The sequence below is a fragment of the Natrix helvetica genome (genome assembly GCF_964273705.1).
Source record: "Natrix helvetica genome assembly, chromosome: 1".
Taxonomy (NCBI): Eukaryota; Metazoa; Chordata; class Lepidosauria; order Squamata; family Natricidae; genus Natrix; species Natrix helvetica.
Window position 1 is genome coordinate 68,706,307 of NC_138548.1, and position 12,986 is coordinate 68,719,292.

The following is a 12,986-nucleotide window of genomic DNA, read 5'->3' on the forward strand; positions in this document are numbered from 1 at the left end:
ATATTCACCATTACAGTTAGTGAGTATGTGTTGTCCTGTGTAAAATTGTAAATACAATCACAGTCCTGTTATTTTTCTTCACTTAGCAACCACTTCATTTGCTGGTCTCAATTGCAGTTGCAAAACAAGTAGTTGCCGGTACTTATTGTTATGTGTGGTTTTGCCTTAGCAATTAAGAGAAAAATGATCCGTTTTTAATAACAGATCAGAAGCAGCAATTAAAGGGACTATATATTCTTTTCTGAAAATGCTGTTTATATTACAATATAAATGAGCCACTGGACAGCCAGCTCTTTGAGGAAGTCCAGACAGGAAATTAACTCCCCCCCCCCCAAAAAAAAGCCCATGAGTTTTTTACCTTTTTAACTTACAGTAACTTTACCTTTATTGTTGGGTCAATAACAAAGCCTTGCAAGTTTGAGAGCATTTCTTCCCTCCTCTGACTTTACTGTCTGGGAGAGTACCTGTTGAGATCCTTTCTCCATTCCCATTCCTTCTGTGGTCTGTCTCTTGACTGATCATTGCCTGGCTAAGGCTCTTCCACTTGTCTCCTAAGGTTATTCTTACAAACTAACTTGATCTAAAGCCATTTTTTTGGGTTCCTAACCTTTTTCCTAAAAAGATTGGCCAAAACTTCTAAATTTGTAATGGGTTTTTAACTAATAACAAACACAAGAATATTCCAAATGTCACTATTATAAGACAAATATGCATTACTATAAGACAAATATTATTACTATAAGACACATTGCCGGCAATTAGTCAATAGAAATTGACTACTGCTTTCGATTCTTCTTTCTTACCTGCTGAGCTAAGCAGTACACTGAAGTCTGTCCCACGCTGAGATTCACCACTGCCATTTTGTGTTTCTTTCTCACTTTCTTCATAACGGTGCCAGTTGGAGACTAGCTTTCTTCTTGAATAACTTCCCCGGTCTTCTTTGCCCATTTCTGGTAAGTCAGGTTCAGCAGTAGCCTATAACGTATATCAGAAAAACGATTAAATAACTGTGATCAGCTTTTGCTTTTATTTCTTGGAACAAGTTAAAAATTAAACAGCAGTCTTGTCAATTTTTCAACAATATTTTATGTAGTAATATCTTGATTCTCAACTCTGCTGCATCAAACTTGGCAATTGGATCAATATTTTGGCTAGGACACAATGCATGATGGCAGAAACTTTCTAATTTCTGTTTTTATTTTGTTTTGTTTTTTATTTTTACTTCAGAATTGGATGGTAACAATTAGTTTTAATAATGTTTTAAAAATTAATCATTTTAAATTTTAACATATTAATATTCCTATTTCAGAAAAAATATTCTGAAAATAGAATTCATCTTATCTCCCTAAGATTTAATATTTACATTATCAGATTTCTATTCAACTACAAAGGATTACAATCATAGCAAACAGGAATAGTTAATCTGTGTTAAACGAATTAGACCTACAAGACTTCACAGTAAACAAAACTGTTAAAGGTGAGAGATCATTAAAAAGAAGCAGAGCTCCTCATTAAGAAATACTTTTTTTTTACTATTCAGCATGATAAGTTACAACAGTGTTTCCTCAACTAAGCTGTATGAACATGTGTTGGCCTCAACTCGCAGAATACTCCAGCCAACATGTAGAATTTTAGGTGTTGAAATCCATATAATTTAAGGTACAGTATATTTAAAACTTTTAGTAATTAACAATCAGATTTTAAAAATTCAATTATCTCAATGATAAACAGGAAAATGTGGCACACATTTGTTTAAAAATATCATTCTATGTGACAGACATAACATCCTCCATGCAGCACTTATGGAAAATCTCATTTAAGCTTTTTTAGGCATACTGTACTCATCATACTGCTCACCTTCTGGATAAGCAACATAATGCAAAGTATAGAACAGGAATAAGAAATTATGGGCAAAATATATTAAAGACATGAAATAAGAAAAGAACAAAGGAAATACCATGTTTTAATTTATACTAGTATCATTATATTTCTACTTTTAACGGTCTTCTACTTTTATAGAGATCGGAGGTATCTATGAGGCAGTTTGATGAAGAAGTGATTTAACTACAGTAAGGGTAGATATCAATGCCCTCTATCTCCAGTTTATTCTCATATTCACAGAAGGAAAGACTAGATGTAGCATGTGCCTACCCATATGCACTAAGACCAAAATTATTTGGCGCAAGCCCAAAGCCATCATGTACAAACCACTCCAGCCCTCTCTCCCTAGGGCAAGGTTTGAAGTTCCCCAAGGCTATCCATCCTGGAAGCTCTGACAATATCCAAGTGCTTCTAGAGATTTCTAGACAATCAGTATTCCAGTAGTAATTCTAGCTTATGCCCATATCCCATTCCATGTATATTTACTTGCACAGGTTTGTCTGATCAAAGGTCTCCTACACCATCATAACAACCACTCCTCCCTAGTTTTCAATTTGGGAAGTCTGGAAAGGCAAATTTTGACAGGGCTATATTTTTGTTGTTAACCAACCAATATATGCCAGTTTAATGCATTTGCCCATTGTAATGTGTAGAGGACTGTAGAGTTATCCTTTACCAAGTGAGTTCCCTGAGCCTACATATGTAGGGCATTTTTAAAAATATTCAGGTCTTGAATATTTTAAAAATATTCAGGTCTATTACATTGGAAGGGCGCGAGTATAAATTATTTCTGCCTGCTGCTGATATTTTGGCAAATTTGGATCAATATTCTATTTTGCCTAATTTTATAAGGCTGTGTAGTATTTTGGAGAATATTCTGGTTATAGGATAAAATGGAATAAATCTAGTTTGCTTCCCCTGAGTCCTAATATATCAGTTCAATATATCAAATCCTATCTCTATGTAAAGAGATAGGATTTGATATTTCTATTGATTATATTAAATATTTCAAGCACTATATACCTAAAGATGTTTCCAAATATGTGGAAATAAATATATTGAAAATTACATTGACTCCTAATATTGCAGTTTTTTAAAAGTCCATTTTGGTTCTTCCACTTACTATAGAATAATATGAAACTATCACCATCCTGTCGATTCCTACTTTCCTACATACATCTTAACAATCTAAATAGCCTAAACGTATTTTCTGACATACTGTATACCTAAGCTCCTTTATCCATAATTAAAACCAACACTTTTATAACTTGGCTTATAATCATAAATTCCACTACACAAGGTGAGAAGTCATTCAGATGTATTATATCCTTACCTTTTTTCCTAATATCACAAATAAAGAAGCACTTATTTTTCTGTCTCTTTCACGTAATTCATTAATTCAAACTTGTTATCATACACTCCTCTTTTATATGCCTTGGTCATAATCAGCTATTATCCTCTGTCACCTATAATGACTTTGGTTAATCAAGGCTTACATGTAACTTTTTTTTTTAGAATGGCACAGAAGTAGCATACTGGGTTCATGAAGCATTTCCTGCTAATATTAAGAGTATTTTTGCCTAGTATGATACAACCACAACCCAAGACCTGTTTTATCCCAAACACAGTCAAGTTATTCTATGCAAGCTGGGATAACCAAAAATTATCTTGAAGCCAACATACCATTGCCCATATATTTCCAAGTACAACGTGCATGCATTACAATAGCAATAGCATTTATATACCACTTCACAGTGCTTTACAGCCCTCTCCAGGCGGTTTTACAGTGTCAGCATATTGTCCTCAATAATCTGGGTTCTCATTTTACTGACCTCAGAAGGATGGAAGATTGAACCAACCTTGAGCCAGTGAGACTCAAACTGAACTGCTGGCAGTCAGCAGTCAGCATTCTAAGCATTGCATCACAACGGCTATTATGGGGAGTACTAGGTACTCCCACGTAACACCGCTCCTGCGCGAGCTGCACTGGCTGCCTGTGGTCTTTCGGGTGCGTTTCAAGGTGTTAATTACCATCTTTAAAGCGCTCCATGACTCAGGACCTAGGTACTTGCGGGATCGCATCCTACCACACACTTCCCTGCGACCGATTCGCTCTCACAGGGAAGGACTCCTCCGGGTGCCGTCCACTAAGCAATGCCAACGGGCGGCGCCTAGGAGTAGAGCCTTCTCTGTGATGGGCCCAACCCTCTGGAATGACCTCCCCCCCGATATCAGAACCACCACCAAGTTCCGCTCCTTCCGACAAAAACTGAAGACTCACCTGTTCCGTTTAGCCGGCCTGGCCCATTCATAGTCTTATTCTACCTCCTGGCAGATATTTTAATTGGGTATTTTTAGGGTTATTTAAATATTGTTTTTAAGTGCTTTGCTTTTGTACAGTTTCTTATTGCCTCCTCTTTTATGTTTGTATTTTCTATTTATTGATGTGTTTTATCTGACTGTACACCGCCCCGAGTCCCTTTGGGGAGAGGGGGCGGTATAAAAGTCTAAATAAAAGTAAAGTAAAGTAAAGTTGATATACAATGATACACATTCAGGATGTTAGAGATCTTCCTGATTGGATATATATGTGTGTGTATACACACACACGCACACACACACACACACATACCAGTGGTGGGTTGCAGGCGGTACGTCCCGATACGGTGTACCGGAGCCTGTCCAGAGCACCAGATAACGTGGAGGCCCACCCGCCCGCCCAAGCTCCTTACCGGTCTTTTAAGTCTTCGGCGTTTCTGCGCACGTGCACTGCGCATACACCTGCGTGATGCTCTGCTGAGCAGCTGGAGTATCGTGGAGGCTCATGGAGGCGCTAAGACGCATGTGCACGCTGTGCGCATCCATGTGGATGCCACTGGGCCCGTTCCAACCATACTGGTTGGAATGGGATCCGGAACCCACCACTGATACATACATACATACATACATTATAGAATTTTTGAATGATCAAGAGGTTTTCCAGCTCTAATATTGGACCAAGTAACTACTGTTCTGACCTAGGCTTCCCAAAAGCACAAAGCCGACTCCTCATCCTGACAAAACCCCTTTTATTTAGTTTAAAGTGAGTTCCTCTCCAGCAAAGTCCCGGCCACCAGTCTTTCAAGAGATTGTACAACTACAGACCTTTATTAGGCTTGGAGAGCTGCCCAGCCGATATCTTCCAAACGCCACTCTGTAGCAGACAATACTTGGCAAGAAGTCAGGAACAGATCTTCACCCTAATGAATTGAACTAATTGTCTCCTGAAAACTCCACTCTCCTTTTGCTCCTCTTTATTCCCTATGGGAGGGCCCATTCACTGTCCACCAGTGGCTTTATTCCTGAGTCAACCCTTGTTCCTTTGCTGTTCCCTTCTCCTGGCAGCTCTGTGCATGTGCACACTGGGAACAGGCTCCAGTTGTTCTTCTGCCCCACTGATGTCCAAAGGCAGCTGATAACTGTCAAGGCGGCCCTGGTCCCATCTCTGCCTTCGATGCAGAGCACTCATCAGAGCCTTCTCCAGACTCCAGGACTGACCCATATTCCTCCCCAACCTTCTCACTGTCTGAATCTGCCACGAGCTCCACTGGCCATCGGTGGGCCACAACTACAAAGTACACCAACTTTATCCTGTAATAAGTCATTTAATTATAAATATTTATTCATACTTTACTGAACAGAATCCTTTATTTGACATAAGTGTAAAATTATTTCAAAACTAAGGAAGAAAAGAAGGCAAAATTAAACACTGGCAGAACTGAGCTGTTTAGATGAGAGGACATAAAAATGAAATATACTACATATGCAACTATCACAGACTTGTGAAATTTGCCACTTAGGTGGTTACAATATGGAACAATAGTCATGTGCTCCAAGCAAGCAGGGGGAAAGCAAATTACAAGGGTTGTTGGCTGAGGAGAGACGAGTTATATACAAGGCTGTCTGGGGAATACTTGCTCTAGATTGAAAAACATTTAATTACAAATACATGCACAGGAAGAGTGATGGGAAAATGAGGTCAAAGAAATTATTGTCGATTACTGGAATAAGGATACATCTTTTTTATACAAACGCTGCCACAGCAACTCAGATATTCACTCTCATGCCTCTTTATATTCTCTGAACAATCCTCTACATACGGTAATTGCTGAAGAAAAACCTTTGCCCCCAAAAGTTAAGGAGGGTCAGATCTGGTTCGAATTTGGATAGGAGACCACAAAGAACTGCCAAGGCTGTAGAGCAGACTGACGAGAAACTATCCCAGAAGATGATAAGGACAGACTGTGGACAAGAAATTACACAGATGAGTCCATACAGACATCAGGAGTTGATGACTTGTGACTTATGGCTGAGGGAAAGTGAATTAAGTTAGCAAAGCAAACAGTATAAAATAGGCATTTGAAGGCTGAATTCTTTGTAAGATCTTTGTAAGGATAGATACAGGCAGGTGTGTATAAGGCCAACTTTCATAACATAAGAATCTTGGCTAAGAATTAAGTCCATTCAGCTTTCAAAGTAAATTGAGTAGTTCATGTGAACTCTCAATTTGTTTGATTTTTTTTTCTTCACAGTACCTGTGTCCTGAGGTTATGCTGCCAATTTTAAACTCATTAAATGTATAAAATATAAACCTTTCCTTCTCTCGAAGAAAAATGAGTTAAAAATCCTCTTCTTTCACCTGACATTATTGTTCTTGAAAAATCAAGAAAAATGTACATTTTTTTCATTTGTCATCCCTGCATTAAAGGATCAATATTCAGACAATGTTGTCACTGCTCAGATTCCCAGTGGAAACTTTTACAACCTAAATCAAATTAGCATCTATTCTATAAATCAATATTTCTTAACTTTAGCAACTTTTAAGAGGTATGGACTGCAACTCCCAGAATTCCCCAGGCAGCATTCTGGTTGAGGAATTCTGTGAGTTTCCACCTCTGAAGGATGCCAGGGTTGAGAAACACTGCTATAAAACAGAATGACTGTTTTTTGGCAATAAATAACTTGTAACTAATTTTTGCCTATGCATTTTATTATCTTATACCTCTTTCCAGAGAAGCCGTTTCATAGAATTAAATAAACATGTAGAAGATAGCAAGATTAATGATAACAATTGGGGGGGGATCCAAGGATTATGTTTCAATCATTATTTAAATTATTTATTGAAATTTCAAAATCCATTGTTACAAGCCATGCAATGTATCCTTAAATCACATTAGAGAAGATTGCCACTACCAGCACCTTGTGTTTTGTGTCCAATGCTGCAATCTTTTGAATGAACATTCCAGGTTGTCCTAGCAACCAAATGGTTCTACCTACAATCCCATCTTCACAAGAAGATTAAATCAAAGCAAGGCTTTCTGCATTAAAGAATAGCAGAAACAAGCATTCTCCCGGTCCATTTTTTTTTCATCATTTCTAAATGAAATAAACAATTATAGGCTCATGTAATTGTTTTGTAAATGATGAAAGTTAATTCCGCAGATGCATTATTAAACTTTTCTGTGGCTGACTATACCAAATAACGAATGCTTACTATGTTAATATTCATGATGTATTTCAAAAACAGATTGGAAAATATTGTGTTCATACTTCAATAAATTAAAATTTCAACTTTATTTTCAATATATCAGTGCTCAGAATAAAATCTGCTTTCACTGATGTAGAAGTTATCAAGGACAAAGAACTAAAGTATCATATGTTCCAACTGTTCTTGCTTGCCTGCGGCTTTCAGTTAGCTCTTTCCACTTTAAATAAACGTGCTTAAAAAAACATGACAACTGAAGCCACCTACTAATTACAGATTGGGTTCTTTATGATTTTTACAAAATATTTATATAAGGTTAACTATAAACATGTAACAAAACACTTTTCCTAGCAGCCCAAGGATAACATCCGAATGAATTCCAAGTATAGCTTTGCATACATCACACAAATATTTAGTTTCTTTTGGATGAGAGAACACTGGAGATTTATGATATCTGTGCAATGTTTGAAGTATTTCTCAGTAAGCAGGATTTATCCAGAACTTATTCAAGTAAGGAAAGGGATCTGCAGCAGGCAGCAAGTATAAAGGACTATGCTCTGTTTTTCCTTACTCTAACTAAACCCCTAAATTCTTGTCAGAATTCAAATTACAAAATTCCTTTTCATGCAGAGCACTAATTTCATGCTACTTTACAAAGATCACCTAATATATTCCTGTAAATAAACACAATGCACATTCACTAAATGTCATTATCAGTTATCTGTCGTGTTCCCAACAACGTGCCAAGTAACACTTCAGAAAAAAATCAATGTGACACAACCAAGTTTATTGCCTAATCGCTATTTTTAAATTTGCTTAGGCTGCCATACTGAGGACTGGTTTTAAAGATAATGTGATCTTTCAAACCAACAGTTCAAGTCTCAGACACTCATTTCTTTACAAGATGAGAGCTATTATAGGAAAGAGGTGGGGGTGGGGGGAAAGCAGGATGCTAAAATCTTCCCTACTTTTTTGGAGGGTAATTTCTTGGGTTTTCATTCCTGATTTTTGTGGCAATATTTTTTTAGAAGTTGTTTGCGTTCTTCCTAAGGTTGAAGAAGAGTGGCTGGCATAAGGTTCTATGCCTAAGGCAGAGATTAGAACTCATGATCTACCAATTTCTAGTGTGGGGCCTTAAACTATCACCTCACACTGGGTCTCCCAAATTCCCTTTCTTATAACTACCGTATTTTTCGAAGTATAAGACACACCTTTTTCCCTCAAAAAAGAGGCTGAAAATCTGGGTGCATCATACACTGAATACAGCATTTTTTGCCTCCCGGAACCCCGCCCCTTCACCAAAATGGCTGTGCAGAACCTGTAGAAGGCTTTCAGAGAGCTCCTGGGGGCTGGGGAAGGCAGAAATGAGTGAAAAATGGGCTGTTTTTTACTCAATTTTGTCCCCCCCCCGGCCCCCAAGAGTACTCTATAAGCCTCCTAAAGGCTATGCATGCAATTCTTTTGACAAAAAGCAGGCCCATTTTCATGAAAAACGGGCCATTTGGAAGGGGTAGCCCCCTTCTGCAAGCCCCCTAAAGGCTATTCATGCCTTTTTTGGGGGGGGGAAACGGGTCCATTTTCGTGAAGGGGGGTTTGCAGAGTGCAAAAACTTTCTTTTTAATTTGCCTCTTCAAAACCTTCATGTGTCTTATACTCTGGTGCATCTTATACTCTGAAAAATACGCTAATCTCTAAGAATGCCTTTCCTCTGGCAATGCCAATTCTCATAAACTGCCCCAATCCTTTCTAAGCCTTTTGACCAATGCTTGTTGCAAAACCAAACTTCCCTTCACTACTTCAGCAATGAGGAGTGCAGGTAATTTACCATGGGACATAAGTGCAAAGTGCACAAGAAACAGTGGAAGATTTGTTCAATGATGTCAGCCTTCCCAAGTAGACAAGACAGAAAACACAATTGTCTCTTTTTCTCTTTTACAGCCTCAGAAGCTAAGGAGTTTCTTTTCTGAGTCTCTTTTTCTGTCCATTATGCAGCTGAAGGCTATGCTCTTCCTTACCTGATGATTGTTCCCTAGATAGCATCTTTCCCCATCTAACCACCCACCCTCAAGGTCATTCCCACATACTATTACACATATAGTATATTCCCTTTCGGTTTGCTAGTATGAAGGTTACAGAAGCAGGAGATGCTGTTCTGCAAGTGTATTGTTACATCAACAACTACGCACTGTGACAAGAACAAGATACCCTTTTACAGCTTTCATGTTAGTCATCCCTGGAGTTGGAGGCAAGCTAAGTGTTTTCACCATGAACCTGAATATTTCCACTGCACTGCAGTGCTAAGCAGTATTACAAATGTTATTCAGCACTTACCCTTCTTCTAAATTATTAATTTAATTTTACATCAGGATTCTACAGCATATCTGGTTAATTAACTATAGGTCAACTGTTTCAACATCAGCAGTAATCTGATTTTGCATATGGATCCTTACAAACTTTTAGTTCTTAATATAATTTTACGGTCAAAGATCTGTATTTCTTCATCCTTTTCACATGTTTCTGTCAGACAGAAACTTCAAATCTTCCCACCGGCCCTGAAGATATTAAATTCTAGCACTATTTATTTTTTCCCTTTGAAATTGCAGTACATTTTGCAAATATGAGAAACAGCTGTTCCTTTCCTACAGCAATAGGAAGAATTGAAACCCAAACTGTCATATTTGAATCACTAAAGATAAGCATTTTAACATTCTAAAATTAAGCTTAAACAAGACTGTGGGGTTTGCAACACAGCAAAACTAGCAGTGTTTTAGCATGTGATGACACCAAGAGCTTGCAAGTTATGAGAAAATAGCAACTATAGGTAGTCCTTGACTTACAACCAGTAGTGAGTTGCTACCAGTTCAGACCAGTTTGGGCGAACCAGTATTTCAGAGCAATGGCTGGGCCTGCACACCTGCCCCAGTGCTATCTGGTCCTTTATAACCGCCGTATTTTTGTTGCCGTGTACATGCATGGTAGACACACTTGCAAGCAAAGCAAGAGCGTGCACAAGCGCATGCTCACATTTTCACGCTCTGGGTGAACCAGTTGTTACATTATGTGACTCCCACCTCTGCTTACAACCATTCATTTAGTGACTATTCAAAGTTACAACAGCACTGAAATAAGTATTTTATGACCGTTTTTCACACTTATGGTCAACCATGATCATATTATCAAAATTTGGACGCTTGGCAACCGTTTCATATAGTTGCAATGTCCTTGAGTCATATAAATCATCTTTTGCAACCTTCTGACTAACAAAGTCAATAGGGAGCCAGATTCACTTAACAATTGGGTTACTAACGTAACAACTTCAGTGATTCACTTAATGAGTGTAAGGACGGACGTGAAATGGGGCAAAATTCACTTAAGAACTGTCTTATTTAGCAACTGAAATTTTGGGTTCATTTGTGGTCACAAGTCAAATACTACCAGTATGTTTTGTTAAATAGTTAATTAGCAAATTGTCTATAACTATTTGTCTGAAACCCACAATTAAAAATCTAAGGAATATGGCAGGTCAAAAAAGCATATTTTCCCCTTCCTTTTCCTGTAATCCTTATTAGAAGGAGAAAAGATACAGTATATGGATGGCTTTCATATATTGGCTTTTGTGTTCATCTTTATAATTATGTCCAGATGAATCTGCTGTAGAGGGCTTAATAAGGTGTGCCAATTAAGAAACCATAATCAAACTTAAGGTGCTGGTATCAAAATCATTTGGAGAGAAACATGGAGGAAAAACTATTAGACCCTTTGCCATAGTATGCATGTAGTTTCAAGGATCAGTAAGTCTGCTTACCGAACTTTGGACAGAGGCAGCAAGAATTAGATATTCTGTTGTCAGAACAAAAAGGTTATGGAAAAATCACCACCAAAAAAATATACTGAAAAGTAAACATTATCTTACAATGCCTTAATTACAAAACTCTGGTAATAGGAACAACAACAAAAGAGAAAACATTTCCCCCAAATTTAAGTAACCAGAGATTATAAAGAAGAAAAGGAAAAAAAGTTAAAAACGACTAAAGCCATGCTGTTAAAAAAAAAAATCTACCAGAAGTAAGTTTTTTGAGATAAGAACTTGCTTTAAATGTGCGCAAGTGTGACTGCTTTAAAAAAAAGCAAAGGTTTGCATCCTACCTATTGCTCCCTACATGTATTTAAAGAGGGAGAGTACCAGATGCTTAGATGAGGCTTCAGAATTTTAGAATTTCAATGAGAAGTCATTCAATTAGAATGTGTACCCGATCTATGAAAACTGACGCTTTTTCTGCATCACTCCTATTGTTTACATTGGCAACATCCCCACAAAGGCAGATGTTTTTGAGCAGCTGCTATTGACAGCAATTGACATCCATGTGATTAAAGTCTCCATGAGATTATCAGATTATAAGCATGACTGCTCACCCATGCCTGTAGGCTTCAACTGGTGCCTTTTCAGTGATTCAGCCACACTTTCTGTTTCAGCTTTTACTTAAAGCAATTTATAGTAATAGAATCATTTACAAATCTGCACAACTATACATTCAGGAGAAATGCCATAGTAGTATAACTAAGGACAGAATGTAATTTCTGTTTTGAAAAATGTATTTTGATTGAAGTCAAAATGCCAATTGCATACCAAATACACAAAAACTGAGGAAAGGTACCTAATTTATTTGCTTCAAGGGAATTGACACAATAAATTACGCTGCTTGCTCTTTTAGCAAATGACCTCATGGCTGAGAGAAGAAACAGTAGGATGAGAAATCAAACAGTTTAGTTTCTTATCTCACATAAATTAATTCAATCTTCCTCCATTATCTTCCTGCTTTCCTTGTTTCTCACTCTAAAGATAAGCTCCTTTTCCTTTAAATTTATCATGAACAATTCACTGGAAAGTAGTCATTTGTGTGGAAAAAAAAACAATCACAATTTTATCAGCTATAACAAAATAATTAAAGTAGATCTTAGTCCTCCTCCTCTATTTGCTCTTTTCAGACTTAACATGACTGCTAAAGTCTAATGGCAAAACTGTGGTTTTTCTGTAGGTATAAAAGCATTCGTTTTTGCCTTTCAGATGCTAACGGAATTTCAGCTCTAGTGTGAAATAAATTCATGGAGATTATAAAATTAGATAGTTGGGAGGGGGAAGAAATATGAGAAAGTTGTAACGCATTTACATGAAGTACAAAAAATGAGATTTTAGATATCTGTAGATACAGTTTACTACTATAGTTTACTACTACTACTTTCCACTATCTCCAGGTATGCCTTTGGTATCAGAAATAATGTCTTATTTTATCTCATCTGCATATATACTGCAAGTTGAATATTTTATCGTTAAGATCTTTAAGCATTATGAACAATGTGGTCCAGGCAGTCCCAAGATTAAGAATATCCACATATAACATTGCTGTTGCATGAGTTGCATTTGTTACCAGTTTGCTCCAGGGTTCAATTCAAGGTATTAGTCATTACCTTTAAAGCCATATATGGCACAGACCCAGGGTATCTGAGCAGCCATCTCATCCCAATCGGACTAGCCCATTCCATTTGCTCCAGTGGAAAGGGATCTGTTATGGACCCCATCTGC

General features: G+C 37.5%; 2 protein-coding genes across 2 annotated transcripts in view; one reads left to right on the plus strand and one right to left on the minus strand.

Moving 5' to 3' along the window:
- The window catches only part of AVEN (apoptosis and caspase activation inhibitor), a 146,515-nt gene that overhangs the window by 104,056 nt on the left and 29,473 nt on the right, over nt 1–12,986 (minus strand). The window contains exon 2 of the mRNA XM_081937325.1: nt 804–975. Coding sequence (XP_081793451.1) covers nt 804–975 — 172 coding nt within the window. The remainder of the gene's footprint in view (nt 1–803; nt 976–12,986) is intronic.
- The window catches only part of CHRM5 (cholinergic receptor muscarinic 5), an 83,178-nt gene that overhangs the window by 31,245 nt on the left and 38,947 nt on the right, over nt 1–12,986 (plus strand). The window lies entirely within an intron of this gene.